Source organism: Acanthopagrus latus, chromosome 5 (genome assembly GCF_904848185.1).
Source record: "Acanthopagrus latus isolate v.2019 chromosome 5, fAcaLat1.1, whole genome shotgun sequence".
NCBI lineage: Eukaryota > Metazoa > Chordata > Actinopteri > Spariformes > Sparidae > Acanthopagrus > Acanthopagrus latus.
The window spans coordinates 14,461,560-14,484,677 of NC_051043.1; the positions used below are offsets into that span (position 1 = coordinate 14,461,560).

General features: G+C 40.9%; 1 protein-coding gene across 1 annotated transcript; it reads right to left on the minus strand.

Moving 5' to 3' along the window:
* Positions 1 to 3,119: 3,119 nt before the first annotated feature.
* Positions 3,120 to 10,038, minus strand: LOC119018929 (probable G-protein coupled receptor 21). Its single transcript, XM_037096963.1, has one exon. The coding sequence runs from the start codon at positions 8,626 to 8,628 to the stop codon at positions 7,576 to 7,578; it is 1,053 nt and encodes a 350-aa protein (XP_036952858.1). The 5' UTR covers positions 8,629 to 10,038; the 3' UTR covers positions 3,120 to 7,575.
* Between the last annotated feature and the right edge of the window lie 13,080 nt (positions 10,039 to 23,118).

Below are 23,118 nucleotides of genomic sequence, written 5' to 3' on the forward strand. Positions count from 1 at the left end.
CAACAATGCAGCCACTCACAGTACAGCATGCAATAAAATGTTACCAGTCAGTTATTTTAACCGTGTTTCCATGCTTACACTGGATATAAGATATTTAAAAAATGCAGCTACCATGTTGTTTCTTTTCTGTTATATCATACCAACAACTCAAGTTTATAAAATAATTACATACAAATATTAACATTGATCAAGTTAAAGTAAAGGGATTGATGAATCATCTTATTTCCAAAATTAAAAGAAATGACTTTGAAGATGATGTATCCAGGGCTTGACTTGTGTTGGAGCTAATGGGAGCTGAGCTCCCATGAAAGCAATAAAGTCATCCATCAGCGGGGGTCAATAATACATTGCCATCAACTGTTTTTTTGTTTTTTGTTTTTTGTTTTTTTCCAATGTAAGTATTTCATACATTAATGACATAAAAAATTTAAAAGAAACATGTTTTCTAGCGGAACTACAACACCAGTAACGACAATATCACCAGGTTCTCTTAACAAACTGTAATTTTAAGAGCTGTCAGGAGAAATTTAACTTTGTGATACAGCTATGGTAAATTTTAAATATTTGGTGAAATAGTTCTAAAGTAAAGAAACGAAACTGCAGAACAAACGTGCCTTTCTTTCTTGCCCGTTCTTGGCTTGTTTGTTAAAATTCTGTTCATTTGTCAACACTCAGATGATTACAACTTCATTGTGGCACTAGTTTGAGCTTCTACAAGAGTAATAACATATCTGCAAAACCCACAATGGATAAAAAATTTGAAAATATTGTATCTCATCTTGAAACACAACTCCAGAATGGTTCACAGGACAAGATATTATCAACACGAGCTAAACCTTGCATAATACAGATGCATTACCTGCATTACCTTTGTTTAAAAATGCATCAGAAACTTTTTTTTCTTTTAATTTTGGTAGATACAGTTACAAGTGAACTGGGTTTCATTCCACCAGATTTTCCATCACTCAATACTCCAAGAACACAGACCATGTAATAAATACAGCTTTTAACTTTAATAAGTTTTCAACAGTGAGTTTTGCTTTCATGCCAGCAGACATCACATTTATCAGATCACACATTGGAAATTATAGTGTGTGGGTGTAGGAGAGCTGACCTGGACTGTTCCAAGCTAAATACATAAAATATCGCCCACTTCTAAACCTCAACCCCCCTCACTGCTCTCAGTCCTGGTCCAAATTTGGCACTGTTAGCCTCTGTGAAAAAGCATTTCCCCCGGGGGATCAAGGCTCTGTGTAAGTCCTGACTGCAGTCCGAGTCTGACAACATCCTGATTTTCCCACAGGAAAATAAAAACATAAACTTTGACATAACATGTTTTTGAATCTGCAGATCAAAGCTGTGAGAGTGGAAGCTTCGTGGGATCCATCTGTGCCAGACAACAAACCAAATGAAATGCAGGAAGCAGCTTCCATTAAGTGGTCGAAAAGTAATCGGAGCAAAAATCACACACTCAGAACTTCAAGTCATAACACTGTGAGATAGTCCGATCTCAAGGAACAAGGGACCTGAAAGAGGAAAAATTACTCTAATTGACATTGTTGAAGGTTCTCAGTCATCCAGGTCATTGTAAATCTAGGTGCTGTATTGTGGGCAACTGGACTTGTTTTAGTTTCTTGAACAGGTTTCACCTCTCATCCAAGAGGCTTCATCTTCTGGAGTTAGGACTGAGGAAGAAAGGTGATAGGTGTTTTGGGTGAGACTTGAAATGTTTTCAAAAACTGAAACAAGTCCATTTGCTTATGACACAGCACCAAGAATAATTGAAGTTGACCTGATTTCTACACATTTCAGAGGACATGCAGCAGACAAACTGGCCTCAGATGGAAAGGAACTGGGCTGATACATGATGATATCTTTTGATCAATCAGTAAGTCAATTGGCAGAAACTATTTAGACTTTTTTCAGCTGTGGTTTAATTTTGGTTTTGATTGTTTGTTTTTTTGTGCTTTTGTGTTTAAATCATTGTAAATTGAAAATATTTGAGTTTGGGATAGGCGGATGTTTGGTTTTTTAACTATTTGTAATGTGTTTGTGATCGACAATCAACTGACCAATTGAGAAAAACTACAGAACAGGTGGAAAATTAAACAATAATGGAAATAGTTGGAATAAAAATCTTAATGAAAGTTTGTGACAATTTATGCATGGTCAGACATTTTGCCATTCTGTCTATACCTCCAGGTGTGTTACACCATTGTGTGCACGGTTGTGAATAAGGTGATTAGAGCAGTTTTGTGGCAATATTATGCCATTAAGGTTTTAGCTTTAATGTGATGACATCCTCACTGGAGGGTTATTTTATCCATCAACATGTTCCTTTATTTCCAGAGCCTGTCCTACTCAGTACAAGCATCATATGTTGATGAAAAAAAATGTCATTACAAATCTGAGACGCGGTTTTTCTGTGTGATTGTCACAGGACAGTGACACCACAAAAATATTATTATCTTATATGTATGAATATGATTCATTGCTGTAGACATAACTATCCATCATTGTATAAAGGAGTTAATATGAGCTCAACCATAAACACCTGCAGCAGTAAAATGACTCATGCACATAAATGTGGCAGTAACATTAATACAAAAACATATAGTTATATAATACATACAATACATAATAGTTATACACTGACATGGACATTGTTCTTCAAAGAGAGTACTTTTACTTGCGATACTTTGAGTACCTAAAGTTGATAATATTCATATTTTTTATATATATACATTAATTAATTACTGTGCTGAATCAATGTACCACAGTGCTAATCAGTGGCCAGGAAGTATGGCATAGAAAAGCTGTACACATGGTACAGAAGAGTTGGAGGAAAAGGGAGGTTAATTGCAGCTCAGTTTTGCCGAGGGCCACCTAGCAGGTCAATCGGGCCATATTTGAGGACAGATAATCACATCATGGAGTGCGTCTTTGAAGTACAATTATGATTCAACCTTTTGTAACAAACAGCTGACCCAAAAATAATTTTATTAGTCTGGTTTTTGTTGCTGCTCAAGTCAGAAACGGTTGTTTCAGACTTTTGTCGTGCATGAAAATTGTCAAATCATCGAAAAAAAACACTTCATTCGAGACATATTAGTGTTGGTCTTTATCAAGCCTTGTTGATCAAAACATGGTTACATCATCACACCATTTCTGAAGCGACTTCCATATCAACGACAACATCTCTGTTATGTCAAAGTAGAACGCTGTACAATGTTCTCTCACCAAATCAATAACTTTCATGTGAGTCTAATCAATGGCATCAAACGCAAATAGTCACGTCATGTGAAACAGAACAGTCATGTGAGCCAAATAAAGCAGGACTCTCTGCAGAGGGACACACTGGATACAGCCGGAGGAATGCATTACAGTTGGAGGGATTACAAGCATTGCAAAACTTTATAACATGTTAGATTTTGGATTTTGGGGGGAATCTAATTTAAATTGACACTGTACATCATTTTAAAAACACATTATAGCAATCAGAATGCAGTACTATACTGCTGAATTACTGTCAATTATTGTACCCTGAATTAATGTTTAATAATACAGGAAATTACTGGATTTACTCTGTGTATTTACTTATCTCACCCCTTGACAAGCGCTGGTCAGTATTCAAAAATTAAGAATAAAGGCCCAGGCACACCAGCTCTTAACAGCAAGAATAACTGGCAACGCAATGGGGATTAGGGATCAAGCTGCTAGGGATTGTTCTGTTGTTGAGGGATTGAAGAAGTGATAATTCATCGCAATTAGATTTGATTTTCAAAAAGACCATCCCAACTATGCTGTGAAAAATTGGATTTTCATATCAAATCAATCCAAAAGACACTTATCAGAGTATCTCAGTTTAATCACATGATAACACCTACATATTTACAGTAATCTTGCAGCAGATTTTCAAAGTAAATTGTTCAGATCACATGCTGCTGAATAACAAACAGCCCATCTAGCATTAAGGAGATTAAGCCCTTTCATTCCGATATTTCTTCTTCTTGTATTATTGGTTTTGTTGTGATTTAGGAAACACCAGCAGGCTGTATTGCACTGACTCCCATGTTTTGTTGAGCAGCATCGCTCTGCTGGAAAGGAAAATAACACAAAACTGCAAAAAAAGAGAAAAGGTCAATTTCAAATGTTTTTCTGTTTTTGTTTCAGTTTCTTACAAAACTTCCCTTTTTGCAGATTTGCGTTATTTTGTCCTGTCAGCAGCATCAGAAGAAGATTAAAGACATGCCAGAAGGTTTTCTGCAGGTCATTCTTGTTTTCATAAATGTTCCATAGCAACCAGGGACTCTTGGCCCTCGTAAAAAACATGATAATCCATCTGTATTACACAACAGTAGAAAGGATACTAAGACAAAGAGTACAGTCAGTGAACTGCTTTCAGTAGCATCATGAGACAGGAACATAGATCCAGAATCATGCAGTTAAAGTCTGTCGGAGGAGCATCTTTTACAACGAATCAAGCAGGGATCAAACGTGTCAATACTTTGCACGAAATTACCTTTTCAAGGCAGATAATGTATACATAACACATACTCATACATAGAAAATGTTATATAAATAAAACATCCTGCGGGGCTTCAGGGTCAGTGGGACTTTCGATCCCCCTGACAGCAGCTGGTGTGCCCCCCGATGCACCGGAAATGTCCTACAGTTAAAGTCTAAACCCTGACCGTAGTCTTACCTCTAACCCTTAACCCTTGTGATGACATGTGATTCTCTAGAGGGAAAGTGTAAAACAATTCCTCTCCAATAGCTGTTTTTAAAGTCACAATGAAATATAACACAAGTCTAAAATTAAATATGTTGCAAATGACAGCTACACAACTCAGCCTATTGAGGACGTTTTTGAAGTGAAGTGATAGTACTCGTGTTAAAAACTGAATATACATCTATATCTATATATAAATGTTATGTCTTGAATATGTTTTTAAATTGCATGTATTACAGTGTCTGACTAAATGTGTGTGAGTGCCCTTTGGAAAAGTTGAAGTTGACAAATAAAGAGTAAAACATATTCAGGCTGGGAAACTGTGTAACAGGCACATTGGATGTAGGCCCCAAAATCATTGGCACAGACCAAACATAATAACTGAATGAACCACTATTTGGTAACAGTCCACTTGAAATGGGAATGATACTTTAATACTTAATTTAATATCATTACATGGGTGATTTAAAAGTAGCTTGACCACAATAAAGAATGTGAATTCCACGACAGTCAGAGGCTGAGATGGCAGTTCTGCTACTCTGCTAAGCTACGCTAGTCAACTTTTAGCAGGTCTAAATTCATAGATGATGAAATGAAATATGTCTGTTCATCAAAAATGTGATTTGGAATATTCACAAGGGGAAAAAATGTAGCTTAAGCTAAAGCTAGCTAAGAGAATCTTATTAAAATTGATATAGCTTTCATGCTTACTTGGCTCATAAAAGTGCAGTAAATAAACAAGTTCTTTAGCCTTTTGGCTAATTCTGGCTCATTTACCACCATGTTTATTGACTATTATTTTTTTCCTGTTAAATTAACTAATAAATTACAACACCATACTGCAGAAACTGTGATTTCATTTTTAGACAAGTTAGTTTAGTGTATATTTTGCATGCTGATTTTACACATTTATGTGGCATTAATTTATGATATAAATTCTATTCTTATTTAAAATGCTGTTTTGCCTCTGGAAACACTGACGTATGCTGTGGCATTGAAATTTACCTTCAACGAATCTAAGGAATTCATACAAACTCATTCAAAATGTAGTCTGGTTCCAGCTGTACAGTTTTATTATGTTTTTTTCTGAACAACTGTGTCGTACAATTTGGTTTTTGTTACCTCTTCATTTGCAATTGCTAACTTGTCACACTTAGGAGCAAGACGCTCTCAAAAATGCCATTTCATTGTGACTTTAAAACCAAACTATCTGAAATCCGAAGGCCATTTATTTTCCTGCAGTATAAAAAGAAACACTTCTTTAGACACTGTAGAAAAAATACAGGTCCTGTCCAGAGTGCAGCATGACAGACCACTTGGCTGTGACAAATAAGTTATCTTATAAAACAAAACTATATCCACAACATCGTTTGTAATCCTCAAGGGCTACTTTACATCAGGGGCAGCGAAAATCCCCCAAAGGATCCAGTTAGCCACTGTTTAAATATTTTAGCTCTGAAGTATATTAACATGAAGCAAAAAAGCCACAAGCTGTCACTGGCTCTCAGAAAAGCGCTCAGACCCTCTTCCTCTCTAAGGTTTGCATGGCGTTAGCACTTCTCTTCCACTTTGCACTAATCAGGTGAAGGGCCACAGAAGGAGACAAGCAGGAAAGTTACAGATTACAATGAAGTCACTCTTCGCAAGGAAGGTCGCATGGACCCTGGCAGACAGCAGATTCATTATCAATGCAGACACCGCCAGTAGAACAAGTCAGGAGGTGATTATCTTAGGTCGCTACGTGGCTTGTGATTAAAGAGTCATGTACTGTTTTGGCTGAGATCAAAGGCAAACAGCCCAGAGGCTTAAAAAAGAACTGCTGATCGACCTGAGGAAGAAATGCAAACAGAGAATAAAACTCTCCAAATAAATACAACTGAGTGTTTCTGTGATGAGGATACACCATCTGCTGTAAAAGTGCCAGCAGCCATTTTCAAAAGTAAAGCTGAAATCTTGAATCTACATTTCTGTATGAAACCGGAGACTGTGTAAACATACTTGGAGCTTCCTACTAACACCTAACTTCAATAGAGAAGAAAACACACAAGCTCCTGCCTAAACTTCAATCTTTTCTCTGGGAAATGAGATTCAAGTCCATCCGATGCATATTTGGAACTCACACACGCACACACACACACACACACACACGTACACAGGCTGATTATCAGATGATTTTCTTGGTAAATTATTTTCCACACAACACATTAAACTCGTTAGCATCTGGAGTTCCCCCGAAGGACACAGATCAGTACTGTGTTTCAAGTGTTTAACATTTTTTTGCTAATTCTACCCTGAAATAACCAAGACAATTTGCAGATATTTCAGTCAGGCTTGAAAAGATTTAAAATATTATTTGCATTTCAGTGGATCGCACAACACAAGTCGCATTGTGCTTTGTCCTTTTTTTTGTTTTTTTTTGCATCTGGGAGTTGTTAAGTCAGAGCAGACAAAAGAGTTCATTAAATCCTCTGGACTGACACACATGAATCTTGTCCCCGCAGTCCAACTTTTTCCATCGATATCAAACTTTACTTTACTTCGTGTCGCCAGCTTGTGATGATTGAAAGAGCAGCATCACACAGAGGAGCATTCGAGGAAGACCTAGAAGGAGTTTCACAGCCTTCTTTTCCACAAAATCAGCCTTTGAGACGACCGACAGGCATCTGCACGGGCACCTTTCTGTGCTCCGTACTGGGGGGGGGGGGGGGGTCCTCAACACATTTCACTGCGGGACCAAAAAGACCTGTGTCATGCTACGCAGCTGAGAGCAAAGCACACACAGAGGGCCGATGCTGCCAAAGTGACTGAGCCGAGTCCATCATCATGGGAACTCATACTTGGCATCAAGGGTCTGGTCGTGGGCTGACTGGAGCTGGAGCCTTCTTGGCATCCATGCAGCCGAGACAGGAAGGAAACAACGGGCTAAAGAGACGACATAGACCTTTCCGGAAGACGCTGTTGGAGAGGCTGTAGATGAGACAGTTACAGAAGCTGTTGCTGATTGCCAACCATGTGGTCAGGAAGGATGCCACCTTCTGGTGATACAGCCCAGCGCTCTCCAGGAGGAAGTAGAGAATGTATGGCATCCACAGCACGTAGAACACACTGGTGATGCGGAACAGCACCATGGCGTAGCGTTTGTCTGGGCAGCCCTCGCACCGCTGGTCACCTTTATCGCCCTCGGTCTGCGAGCTGAAGCGGGCGTGGCGCTGGGTGATCTCTCGCGTGTGCTGCCGGCAGATCCTGAATATACTCCCGTAGGTGAAGCAGACGGTGAGCGCTGCTGGTGCGTAGAGCAGCCCCACAATGAAGGTGCTGAACCCCGGGTTGGTCTTCCAGGAGTCTGCGCACCACTGAAATATGTCCCCGTGGTAACCAGGCTTCCCCCAGCCGAAGAAGGACGGCAGAAAGATCAAAGCAGAGTAAACCCAGATGAGGACGATGCACACCCTAAGCCGGCATGGCGTCACCAGCGTGGCGTACGACAGCGGGCGGGTGATGGCTATGTAGCGGTCCACGCTGATGCACGCTAGCGATGCCATGGAGACGCTCTTCAGGACAGAAACCATATAGCCAAACGCCTTGCAGGTGAGCTCCTCATTCAGGCCCCGAAGATAGTGGAGGAGGGACAGCGAGGGCACCAGGCAGCTGACGCCCACCAGCAGGTCGGCATAGGCCATAGTCTGGATGAAGTGGCTGGTGGTGTGGTGGTGCAGCAGTGGGGCACAGTGGAATACGAAGATCACCACCAGGTTGCCGGCGATGATTAGCACAGTGAGGAAGAGGATGACGACCACCTCCAGCACGCAGGTATCCAGCTTATGGGAGTATCCCACGGCACCCAGCAGGCAGAACGGGGGAGAACCACTTTGGTTCACATCAGAAGAAGAGTTCATGTTTGGACTGGAGAAGGGACGGGGGGCAGCTTCAGCTCAACGCAGTGGTCATCCTGTCACCCAAGTCTCTATCTTAATCATGAAGTTGCCCATTGCGTCTTCCGATCCAAAAACAAAATTGTGCCTCTTGTTCTTCTTAAATCAGCATCTTTTCCCCCTAACGGAGCCTGTCTTCAAGAAGCAGTTATTCATCAGTGTATGCAAAAGTACAGCCAGGCTCTACGACTGTTGCTGCTTCTGTTGCTGCTGGATGTGATATATGTGCATGTTTGCAACCTCGAGAGTCAAAAAGGATCCCCGACCCTGAGCAGGAGATGCCAGTCTAATGCTGCAGTGCAAACTGTCCTCCCCTTGCAGCTGTTTACCATATCCCCCCTCGACTGCAAAACCTGAGGTAAGCACTCTGCTCCGGCACGCAGCCACCAAAAAATCCAGGCATCCACTTCTGCTCTTTCAGTGCCAGCAAAGAAAAAGGGAGGTAAAAACAATGCCAAAATTTCCCAGCAGATTCGTTGTTAACACTCCTCCATGCCGACAGCGGCAGCTGTCTCAGCAAACAAAAGGGGGAGAGTCCAAACAAGCGGCATCAGATCTTGAAGTGGCAGCCTCGTCCATGGTCCTGTGGCAGACACCCACAGCCTCTGGAGCAGGACGAGTCCTAGAGACGGACGGACACAGGCAGGCAGGCAAACATCCAGAGGTGATGGATAACGTCACCAGGATCTCCTCACTGTAAAAAGCTGTCTTCCACTGTGTGTAAAGTGAGCGAGTGTGCGTCCACAAACGTGTGTGTGTGTGTGTGTGTGTGTGTGTGTGTGTGTGTGTGTGTGTGTGTGTGCATGAGAGAGACAGAGGGAGATATCAGGGAGGCAGCCTTCAAACTGCCTCTCCTCGCTGCTGTGGTGGCAGTAATGATGATGCAGCGCTGCCACTGCTGCTTTGCTCTCCTCCCCCTGCTGCTTGCTCTCTCTCTCTCTCTCTCTCTCTCTCTCTCTCTCTCTCTCTCACTCACACTCACACACACACTGGTGTTGACTCCCCTCCTCTCGCTTTCTCACACACAAATTTTTCCCTAGTCCCTTTCTCTTGTGCTCCCTCTAGTCTAGCCTTTGCCTTTTCGCTTTCACGCACTCATTCTGACTCTTTTCTTTTCCTCCTCCCTCCCCCATCTCTCACTCTTTGCTTTTTTCCCTTTTACCTTATTACTGTGTTTTCACTGTACAAATATCACCAAATCTTCACTACAGAATGTTATATACTCACTAAAATTCAGTGGAAACAACATTGATCACATAAAAAAAAACATTTTTTTCTTTATTTGTTCAAATTTAGCAGTCTGTTTTACACACACATATACACAAGTTAAGACAATAGCCCTCTGAAATTCTGCTGTGACTATTTTTATGAATAAAAACTCTAACCTGGGAACTGAGCTGGGGTCATTTTTGCCTGAATTTCTCAGTCTAACTCCGTAATAGAGAAAATAAAGAAAATTGAAAATTCGTTTAGTTGCTTAAGTTTGAAAATGTCAGGAAATACCATTTCCTGACATTTTCAAACTTAAATGTCAGGAAATACCATTTCCTGACATTTTCAAACTTAAGCAACTAAACGAAAGTGTTCCCACATTTTTCACATATTTAGCACTCATGACATCAGATAGTGTTGTGGACACTGGTGAGCACCAACAGAAAAAGGATGCTGCAACAGAGCCAAAGTACTGCATTATTATTCAGACACAAAAAAAAAAGACACCGATAATCACAAAAAATGCTAAATATTGACCCTAATAATCATCCAGAGCGATAAGCAGTCTACCTCTAATTTGTAACTAGTGCAAATTGCTCCTGTTACTAATTTTAATAATAACACATTTTAGTTAAAGGAACTTGAATAGCATTACACTGAGAGCGACAAAAACTAACTTCATGTATGGTTGCAGATAAAATGTAATATTATCTCATTTTGAAAATACATACATTATGTGAGACTTCACATGTCTGCTGACTATCATCTGTCCTTTTCTTCCCTCTCTTGCTTCTTCAGCTTCTTCCTCACTGTTACTGTAACTGTACGCCCCCCGTCTCTACATCCCTCCACCCTCATCTTCCTCTCACAGCTTCTTGAAGAAAGCCTCCCCCCCCCTCCACATCTGTGAGCCAATGAGCAGCAAGCAGGTTTCCATCTCCACAGAGACTATTCACGCCCACCCACGTGCGCACACACACACACACACCCTCCCTGGCAGGCTTCCCTCACATACGAAGCGTACCCGTGCAAATGCAACGACACGGCAAAATGCACACGTGTTCAGAGGCACAGTGGGGGATGTTCATACACATCTGTAATCTTTTTGATTAGGAGAGGAGAATTCCTGCAGCGTCCACTGAAAGGATGAAAAGATGGGAGGAGGATAAAGGATGGAGGAGAGAGGAGAGAGCGTCGAGCCGGTTAAGGTGTGACAGGGAGGACGAATGTGGAGGAAGATGTGAATTTATTTTACTGCGATCACACACACACAAACACACAGGGCTCCCCTGCTGCTTGTTTAAACGCAGAAGGATTAGCCACAGTTGTACAAGAGCAAAAATTACTATTAAAGGGTCAGTTCATTGTGAAATGTAAATAAAATGTAAAAAAGATACTACGATATGCTGCTGGGGAGCCAACGATTCGTACCAGCAACCTTCCAATTAATGCTCTACCTCCTGAGCTACAGCCTGCTCTTGTCCCTCATTGGAACTACTTTGCACTGAAAAGGTCACAGCGCCGCTACTATTACCAAAAGACGCAAATATATGGCTAGATAAAAATCAGATGATTAATAAACAGTAACTGTTGTGTCAGGAGAGGTCAAGGAGCCATCAGGCCTATACCAAGGACCCTGTCCTCCATTACAGTTACAAAACAACAGAAGATATAAAAAAAACAAACCAAACGAAAACGTATCTCTCTCATAGTCTCATATTCTACCTTTTATAAGAGACCATCAAATTGAAACCGCCAAAACAACAGATAGAGCATCAGCTTCTATAACCGCCTGCGTCATAACCCCGCTGTGTTGTCTGCTGATTCGCCACATCAAGCCAAAGCATCTCCTGTGATATTTGGTTCCGAGGCAACCAGAGGGGTCACTGCGAGAACGTCACTCCCTTCCAGGCCAACTGTCGGCGGAGAACACAGGCGCCATTCAGACGCTGTTTGTTTTTTTGGTTACCATATGGTGAGCGCTGAGGTGGGTAGGAAGGCCATTAGCTGCCATGTTTACGCGTCTGTTTTTTTGCTTTTATTTTTTGGGGTCAAGGGTCAGAGGTGCCACATCTGCTCGAGTTATGAGGCCGAACGTCGAGGCGGTTTCGAACAAGCAGCCAGTTGTCTGACATCATGTAAGACATGTCAGCGCGGACGCAGACATCAGCACCTCCGTCATGTTCCCAAGTCCACGCTCCGCTCTGAGTAAACAGCAGGCAGGCTTGCGGGGAAAGCCACCTTGTGATCGAATTTTTGCAAAGGAGAGCTTGTGATGCTGTACTTTGGGTCCCATAGGGCAAGATCTGAAAGTCACAACAGTTGACGCCTGTGGCGGAGTCTGTTACAAAGCAGACTGAAAACCTGAATAACTGCGGATAGAGAGATAAAAGGACTCCTTCTTTCTCTTTTCTTTCATTATATTGTTGAAGGATGACCGTGTTAAGACTTTATGAAAAGCCATTAAAGATAAATTATCTACAGTCATAACTAAGAAAGATTTATAGGTTTAGAATCAGCCTTTTATGCAACACAGTGAATGTTTCCACACATTTTTATATTTGGCCTTCAAGGTTCTTTTAACGGACATCAGAGATGTATTACATATTTCAAGGGACACTCGGTTTTGCTCATCAATGAATATAGAAAAGTGCAGAACGTCTTATATAGCAGCAGACCATTTACTGCATTTATGTACTAGGAGAACAGGCTACAAACTCGAAGGCTACTCACCCAGCACACAGTACATACAACTTAGTATATTACACAGCACCAAAGCTAATGAACCTCTTATGAAAGCTTTTTATTAGTAAAGAATCATGTAAGATGGAAAGGGTACACATCAGTTCACTTTTTAACTGCTCCTCGATCATGAAGAGCATTCCTTCTTTTATTTTGATTACTAAATATTTGTTTAATCTTTAATCATTCATTAATTCTATACACATACGCTTGGCACAACAAAACAGTGACCCCCGCCACTAACTGCAAAGCAAAACAAGACAGAAAACAGAAAACTAATGTGGGAATCAAACTGTTAAAAGTCAGCGTTTGGATTAGAACATATCCGGATGCGAGAGGAGAGGAGATCCTCTTTGTCTGAGCGGTGGAGAGTCATCAGGAATTCATATGAGGGGTAATTCTCCTCTCTGCATAAGGTATTAACAGAAACTTAGGTTGACAGGCTGACAGTCATGGTCCAGTACACATCAACGGGGTCATTGCTTTGGAGAAGGCATGATCACTGTCATGAAGTATGTAACAACTGTTCTGTTGTTACCTTATGTTATATACAGTAAGTCAGAGGTCAGCTCTCCATGCCACATCTGACTCATGACACAGAGTCTGAAATCTTTCAAAGTTTTAGCAACACATTTGAACAAGGAGCATTTTACCCTTAAATGAAATATATGTCACAGACTGTTCCTTAAAAGTTAAAGGTCTCATATTATACTGTTTTTCATCAATTTCACACAGCTGTCAGAGGTCCAACGACACTATATACAACATGTATTGCCCCAAACCCATCCGTCATCCTGAATTTCAGCAGTGTAAAAGTCGCTCAAGTGAGCTCTACTGAGAGCAGGCTGTTTCTGTGCCTGCACCTTTAAATGCTAATGAGTTCTGTCTGTCAGCGCCTACTTGGAGAATCTTGCCTGCTACATGTCACTCTCAGGAAGATGACAACCATAGGCTACCAGTTTGACCCCGAATCAGACCCAGAAAGAGAGGCTCCTGAAGAAATACAGACTCTGCAGCTGCAGCAGGACATTTCAGAATGGTCAGTGTGCTTGAATAATGTTAGTTTGTTTGTATGTGTTGTTACATTTACTACCATGTAGCTAATGGCTAACAGCTAGCGAAAGCTGTGTTTGTCTCCAACTCAGTCTCCAAACTCTTGGACACTATTCGCATCATCTCTGTCTCCAGTCTGCACGTTTCCAGACTTTTTACTGTGACAACCAAGCTCCATCGTAATATTATTAACATTAAACTCGCTTCAAACACCATTGCAAAGTGCACTGAAGCAGAGCTAACTAGTCTTCTGTTGTTCTGTAGCTGGGACAGAATATAGGCACTCATGTTGATTTATGCAACCAACAACCGAGCAATTTGCGTGTCTATCTCTGAGCAACGACATTGCGAAACCCTGCTAGCTTACCGCTGGACACACCGAACTTCACCTCGGGGATGAACGCCCCCTCGTTTGCTTTCCTCATTCTGGGAGTTGGTAGGCTCAGGGAGGACCAGTTTATATATGTAGAGACCAGAGAGAACGTGTTTTTCATAATATGGGACCTTTAAACTTCAGTCTGAAATCCAAGGGGACAGCTGCGTGAACATCTGTAGCCGTATTGGCAAAACGTTCCGACTATCAGACGATTTTATCCTGCACTGTTCTCATACATTATTCATGATGTCATAAATTCACTCATGGGTATCTTTGCCACATTTTCTCATCTACTGTTTGTTTTTTTGTTTTTTTCAGTGAAACACTGTGACCTGCTGTACAGCTCCTCTCCAAATTGAATTAACCTCAGGCACATGGTTCATTAGGGGGAGGCCAGCTCGGTGCCAAAGGCAATTAGCTTTTATGGGGTGAGTCTGCACGGCCAATATTGTGTCCTCCCTGTCACCAGACGCACAAACACAGGCCAAGGACCCACAACACACAATAACAGGAGGAGGCAGCCTATTAGTGTCAGAGCACAGAGAAAACACGTCACATTGACAGATGACGCTACAGCAGGAGGGGGACAAAAAATCACTTTCATCTGTTCTCCAAATCTGTTACTGTACCGTTCTGCTTTCCTTTAAGTCCTGAACAAGATGTCCAGTCTCAGGAGCTCCACACATGATCCGACGCTGCTGCAGCTGAGCCTCATTTGTGCGGTATTCACCTTTTGCTTTTATAATATGTTATGGTCAAAGACAGGCATTCGGGCAATCAGACACGCTGGAAGTCAGTCACAGATGATGATGCCGATAGGCCAGTCTCTGTAATGACATCACAGCAAAAGATGTGTGTGTTTGTTTAAAGTATGTTTGTTGTGTTGATGTATTTGATAGGTCATGATAACTTATATTTAAAAACAACAATTTATAATCATTTTAAAATGTTGAGTGCTACAGCAGACAGCAACACCACATACTATACTGCATGTCAAAGCAGCCACAGAGGCAATGACAGCAAGGAGACGAAGAGGGAGACAGAGAGGGAGTTGTTGAGTTCTGAGAAGCATATTAATGTTTGGAATGCTGACTATGCTGACTATCTTGATTATTGGTCCTTTTTGTAAATTCAGTGATTTATTTTCCTTGTGTGAAATAACCTTGTGTCAACTTGTTCCAGCGACGTACATGTTTATTTCCATATAGTGTAATGGTGAGGTTACACACACACACACACACACACACACACGCACACACACACACGGCAGGAAATGGGGAACAAAATTATAACTTAATTACAAAAAGCCATATGAGCACAAAAAAAACAAGGGATCTAGACGCAAAAGCTAGTCAAAAAAGACAAAGTAGCAACTAAAAGGCACAAACAAAGTGCAAAGAAAAAGCAAAGGTTGAAATCACAAAGGGCACATACCAAACTAGGGACACGAGGAGACACTGGAGGAATGACGGACCAAGACGGGGTAACATGGGATAAGACAGACAGCTGGGGTGACCAGGAACAACACGGAGGACATCACAAAAGGAACTGACAGACACATTAGGGAGAACAAAGACTATGTACACAGGAACACTGACGAGGGGATGAGGAACAAGTGCGGTAACAAAGGGACACATAGGAGAAACTGAAGAGCAAGACGAGACACACAAGGGCATGGTTTCAAAATAAAACGATAAAAAACAGGATCGTGACATATAGAGCAGGGACCTGAGATCCAGTCAACATTGGTCAGTCAAGACAAATGTTGAGACATGTTAATGCCAGGGATAAAGAGCTACATCGTTTATAAAAGATAGGACAGTGAGGATACAGCCTTTTCTTAGAGGTGACTGGTGTATATGATACAGATCAGCCTGTTTGTCACTGTTAACAGACCCCAGCTGCAGTATAGGTCATAGTTCTGACTGATAAACTAAGGCTAGAACAAATAATTGGGGCAATGGTGTGTTTACAGACCGCCACGATCAAATCCTGCCTAGTTTGCTGAGTGCACTAAGCTGAAAATGCTTCAGTTTTGAATGCATGGATCTGAATACTTCCAGCACTGCTTGTTTCTGATGTCATGTTTAGTCCTTGTTATTGTCCCTCTTTGAATCTGCTACTGATTTATATGCTTGTTTCTTGCAGCCTTTCATTTGCCTATTTGTGTTTCACTTGGACAAAGAGGCATAAGGCAGGCGCAGTCAGAGTCAACAGGTCACTGCTGATCTTTAACATGACACATCGTGCAGCTGCAGTAAACGAATCGTCTTCCCTCAAGTTTCATAAGACTGTTATGGCAGCTATTGCACCTGAATCTGACCTTTTTCTCTTTCAAAAAGCTTTAAATGATAGCATCTGTTCAGTCTTTTTTGTTCTCTTTCTTTCTTTTTTTTTGCCAGTTAGACACTAGACTCGTGGCTAAATTAGTAAACTCAGCTACAAACCACACTGACAGGGTTGTGTGTCTGAACAAAAGTCCATTCTGACATTTTGACAATAATAAGGGAGCTGAGGAATATTATTTATTGTAAATCACTTCATTGTTCCGGACAGCGTTTCAACAAAATTGAAAAGATATGTTCTGTAACGGACATTGACAGTCCACAGCACATGTGGACAATGTGCTGCCAATTTACTGTATGACTTCTCAAAATCATAACTCAGTCAGAACTTAACACACAGACATGGAATACACATTAAATATTTTTATAGAAGTAGATTTAAATACAGCTCTGATAGGCCTGAAACAGTACATTGAAATATTATCATTATCCAATCATGGACAAGTGCAAAATCCAAATGCAAGTTTTGGTCAAATGTGTCTCAACATACTATTAACCAATGAATCTCTGTGGTTCTACAGAGATGCCCAGGCCCACAGATCATATTCCCCATACATAAGTAAACATGCTTGTTTGGTATAGACCCCAGCAAATGTCAAAAAATCTTTACTGACTCATAACACAACCGCATTATACGTACCAATGATTGCCTTTTTTTGCATGTCCTCCAGCCCTACAGTTAGATAGCTTTAACTGTCACTTAAGCTAATGCTGCTTCTTACATGACTGAAAATCTGACTTCCATCCTCCCATAGGCCACGGGGCGTATCAACACGTAAAGGTCAGAGGTCAGCCTCGCTGAGTGGTGTGAAACTGCCCTTGGCTTTCATGGGAATTCATGGGAAACAGCCTGCCCATAGCTGCTTATCGCAACTTGAAGTCACTGAAGCGGCATTACACAAAATCCATTCATTGGAAATTCCTTCCTTACTCTCTGACGTACCATCTGGCATTTACCAAGAAGTTATAGGTACATGTGACCAAATGAAACACACTGTTATCTGGCATAAACCAAAACTTGCTGGAAAAATAGTCCATACACAGTCGAATTCATTAATGTTGTAAGGTGCAGCTGTGATTCTCCCGACCTTCGTGGCCAAGAAGAAGGCCAGGTCAGTGGCGAACCACTGCGTTTTGGGAGAGTAACTGTGCCGTTCTGTCCATGCTTTAATCTTTAAACTTTAATCTAAAGTCCCGTCAGAAGACAGTGAAGACGTAGGTAGCTCGCAATGACATGCAGCTTAGTCACAAAATTACTTTCTACAACTTTAGCTAACATTGGATAGCAGCTACAGTGAACATACCGTTAGCCTTTCCTGCTCAACTTCTGGGTTGTATTTAGAAGCACAGCAAGGATATTTTTCCTCCACTTCTTCAGTAGTAGGCAAACAACAGATCAGACTTTTCTTGTTCTTGAGAAGCAGCAGCATTTCACTGAAACATGGAGACATTTACTGTACGTTTAGTGCCAGATGGACAACTCAATGCTAATTTCCCTCTGCTTGCATTCACCATCGGCTCTCTCACATTAGCTCATACACACATACACTGCCTGGATCGACACTACTTATAACATTACCTTAAAATATATGAGAATTTTTCGTTTAAAACTTTAAACAATTTTCTTTGATGATCAACTGGCCAAATGAAGGCGTTGTCGTGCGTACACCTCGGCCTGTATAAACCATTAGGAGTCTATTGATATCCTTGACCTTGTAAACTCTACATTATTCTATCAGAAAACACTGTTTTTACAAGGTTTCTATTTCCTGTCTACCTAGCTGATTGAATGTGACTCAAAATACATTTCAAAATACTCCTAAAACGAGTGGGTTCATCCTGTTCAGAGTGTGACTGTGACCTTCCACACCAATATTCACCTCCTCATTACCATACCACACCACTGTGTGAATTCACTGAGGCAGGCAGCCAGAGTCCCTGCGTTGTTACTGTAATGACTTTGCCAGCACATTAGAGACGCTTTCTAACCGAGAACTCAGACAGAGGTGCTGAGATAATGCTGGATAACACACACACACACGCACACATGGAGGACAATTATTAGCAGCTTTTGTTTTATTTCCCCTTTAATAACTTAAAGATGCAGAATCAGAATCAGACTTTAGTCACAGCTCAGCTTTGCCCTTTCAGGAGTTCAGTGTCTTGCTGATGGATGCTCACCTGTATGAATGTTAAAGATGCACTTTGTAAGGCAGCTGATTTTGGGGTCTCATTCTCAGCTTCACTGTTAAATCTCTAATGTTCATTTGCCATTTTACGAAGACTTGTGGGTGACTTTATTAACTTTTCAACTTCATAAATAAAACAATTAGTAGATTTAAATCATTTTTTGTGTTGTTGTCTTGTTCTATTCACTGGCTCTGTGTCCTTTGCCTGAATAGATAAAACAATGCACAGATAATTCCAAGGTTGAGGGTTTAGTTCCCTGTGAGTCATTCCATATGAAAATATTTGATGTAATCATGACACTGACTTCCTCCCCACACACAGGAGGTAGAGTGTGTTATTCCAATGGAAGGCTGTAGATCAGCCAGTTCCCTGTAGGTTCAACACGCTTTTCCAAACAGGCATTTCTGCTGATGGCTCCCTGGAAAGATTCCTGCATTTAAAAAATCAGATGAACAAGGGCCCTCCACTTACAACACACACACACAGCTGACAGACAAGCTCTAATTTTAGCATTTAATTAAATTCACCGCCTCTTGAATTCATCTCAGGGTTGTGATTAGGGACAATGCAGCACGCTGCTAATGGGAGCGGGGAAACTAGTGCCACTGGATTTTACTGTTCGACTGCGCTTCACGGCTTAGCGCGCTGACGGATAACAGATCAGAAACACCTCAGCCATTTCCCCACACATGACTGAGTTCCTCAATTAGCACAGCAGAAGTGTGCAGTGAGGGGAGGAGGCGTGTATGTGAGTGTGTGTGTGCATATTCAGGGCTTGTTTTTGTGACTATTTTAGCAAGCATGGAGTAAGCACGTGTGTTGCCATGTGTGCATACTATATGCATGTACATACAGTAGGTTGAACACAAGACTGTACATGTGTATCAGAATCCCTGCACAATGGAAGCGCTTTTGTCCACTGGCCAAGATGATTAGTGAAGAGCTGACAATTTGATTACATTTCAAAGCTTTCCTGGATTTGCTGGAATCCACCTTCATAGTTTTCCAAACCTCTAATTCACACATGCAGTTGATTCAGCGAGGCTCAGGCTCATGAATATGCTGAGTTTGGTGCTGGGATGACTGAAAAGATGAAAGAAAGAAGAAAGAAGAATATAGCCACTTAAATTACTTTCAGTCACATTATTACGTTACACCAGGACAAGTATGGTGAAGTATGGTGCGGGACTTTTACATTCCCTAAATCTGCCCTTTAAAGCTTGTTCTTTAAATGTTTTAAAACAATGCACTTTTGTAGTTTTTGAAAAAGAAAAAACAATGCACCTCTTTTATCTTAGATGTAGGTTGTTAGCTTGACTTTTGTATGTGTTCCCTCTACTTAAACAGCCTGGGTCAAACCCTTTTCAAGAAAAAAAATATTTTTTTTTGCTTAGCAACAGACATAACTAATTAACAGGCTAATTAGACTCCTAACAAAATGATTGAAGGGCCAAAACAAGGTTGTAAGAGGGCCACATTTGGCCTCCAGGCCTCCAGTCGAATAGGTCTGCCTTACACTACTGACACTTTCAATAAATTGATCAGTCTGCGAGTTGTGAAGTCAGCCCATAAAGACCAAGTAAAGACTGAGCTGACAAGTCTCTGTACAACACAATATGTGTCAGAGCCGCCATGATAACACGTCACAGGTGTGTTATGTAATTCTTACAGATTCATTTAATTGAACATCAGGATATCTACAAGACTGAATAAAAATGGTCACTGCCAATTTAACTTCACTAGTAGGTTGAGCAGGTTGATGTAGTGTGATGTTGAACACATGTTGGCCTCAGACTGAACTTATATCTCAAATACACTGTTTTTACTCGATCCGTTAAATGTTTCAGTGAACAGAACTACAGAGAAGAGATGATGAGAGTCCAGACTGACGCCCACATCACACTCTTCATCATGATTTATGCCCCACTAAATAATTCAAATACATTTAGTCTGACTGATGTATATTATTTCCATTCCACATTGTTTGCAGTATAATGATGGATTTGGGGATTTTTCTGGAAAACCCTCAGGAACGTGTCTAACCTGCTGTTTCACCTCATAACTAGAATAAATTGAAGGAAAAATACATTTTGTTTTTAAAAAAAAAAAAGAGAGAGACTCCACTCACATTTTCACTGAACCACTAATGCCTTTACTGATATAATGTCATTTAATAGTAGGGCCATAGTGCATCTCTGGAGACAGACACACTTTGCCCCATTAACACAAACAACATTATATCAGTAAAGGCATTAGTGCTGACTGACTGACTGATTACCTTTTTCATTTCCTCAGAGAAAAAACAAGGAAAATAGCTGGTATGTTGCCAGTAATATCACATTTGTTCAGTTATGAGAGGGGAGATTGGGGACAAGTTAAACAGGGACAGGAGGGAAACAAACAGCTGTTTCAGAGTGAAAAAATACTCAAGCCAAGTCCTCATATGTGAATGTAAAAGAGTTATTAGACCTACTGTAGTTTGCTCCAGTTGCTTCGATACTTGCTGCTGGTTGACTCAAGCTGCTGCCAGAAACATATCTAGAACTGATCTATTATTCCTCTTTATTTTTATCCATTTAGTGTTTGGGTTACTGTGCATTTAAAAGGTCAATGTCCGTACCATCAGAAGCTCTTCTCTCCCACAGAAAAAACGCTCCTGAAATGCCTCGTCAGTAGTCCTGCCTTCAGTTTGTGACTTTGTGACATCACACTACGTCACCATGTCACACAGTTTGTGGCATAATGCCCAGTGACTAGTTTGGCACATAAGAATTGATTTAGCACAGCAGCTGTGTTGTTGTTAGTGATCAGGCATGTCTGAGCCGGCCAATCAAAGCAGACCAAGTATTAAGGACAGGGGCTTAAAGAGACAATCACTAAAACAGAGCATTTCAGATGGGTTGAGGGGGGGAATACAGTGGTTACTACTGGTTACTGTGAGAGAACTGATGTGGTTTTTGAGCATTAATGCATGTAAATCTATTCTAATAGTAAACCAAAATAAAATGATAAATCAGTTATTAAGCATAATATGTCTCCTTTACGGTCAGATTAAAGGAATAGTTTGACCATTTGGAAAATAGGCTTATTTCCTTTTTGTTGAGAGTTCGGGAGGATGCCAGTCCATCTGTAGCACCACATTTGTCAGAAAACATCTAATCCGTAATCTGTGGCTGCTGGCTGTGCTCACTTAAGTTTGAACTCAACCAATAAAAAACACTGAATGAGGAAGTATTCAGGTTTCTTATTGAAAGTAAAAAACTAATGCTGTCATAATTGTGTTAATCATTAAGTCATTATGACCCATGCATTAAAGTAAAAACTATTTTGAATTATTTATTTCTGGACTGCGACTACTGATTATTTTCATTTAGATACATCTGCAGATTATTTTCTCAAACTACTGATTTTATAATTTGTATAAATCTTTTGAGGGTTATTAAAATACTCTCAGATTCATTTTCTGCCACGCAACTATCTGACTAACTCACTTCTTGTTTCAGATATATTTGTCTATACACTATTGAGTAGTTGCACTTATAGCACAACATTATATTTGGAAGGCTTTTCACGTGTCTTGTGCACAAAAATCTTGATGTGAAAAGTAACTAGTAACTAATGCTGCATTAAAGGGGAAGATCTTATTTTTCTATGTGGCATTACAATCCGCTCACATCTGGCCAATAAAAAGTGATCAACACAAATTGTTACAGATTGTTAAAGAGCACCTTTAATGTCGCAAAGTAAAAAGACCAGATTTCCCTCTAAGATTAAGTGGAGTAGAAGAAGAAGGCGGCATGAGAAGATAAGACTCCAGTAAAGAACAACGTGCCTTGAATTTAAACTTGAAGATCGTACTTGACTAAATGTACTTAGTTACTTCAACCACTGCTAAAAGCCGTGTCAGTGCAGAACAACCACGCTTCACACAGTCAATGTAACTTCTGTTTGACCCCCGAGGCTCACGTGTGTTTTTGCGATAAACAAGTTCACACAAGGTACACTTTCACTGCATCGTTCTGTAGGTGCACTGTGGTCCATCCATCAATCCATTTAATCATCTACTCCTCCATCCATCTGCAAATCCATCCATCCATTAAACCATCTGCCACTGTACACCAGATCATCCGTCCACCTCCACTTCCATTAGATAATCCATCCACACTGGGCTTCACCCTACTTACACTTCACATGTGCTCCTCCACAGACTGCAGGTTAACGCTGTCAGTGCACAGAATTAGAAATCGGAGCAGTAAATGATTTATTTTTAGCTGTGCGGGCTCTCTGGAAAACACACTGTCAGATTAACATGTAAAGAAAAACATACATTCTTAAAGTTATTTGTTCAGGGATAATACAGGCTAATCTAATTTACTGGAAACCAGTCCTGTACAGTAATTCCTCATTCCAGGCCATTTTAAAAACAAGATTAAATCAAAGAAGAAACAAGTGAACAGATTAGCCATCAGTGGGTCCTGTTCATGTCCTGTTCATACTCCAGTGAACCAACGCAGCGAGGGGTCAGTGGATGAGTAA

What these genes read in the sequence shown, in the direction of transcription:
- LOC119018929 (XM_037096963.1), bottom strand. Translation starts at nt 8,628, where the DNA reads ATGAACTCTTCTTCTGATGTGAACCAAAGTGGTTCTCCCCCGTTCTGC.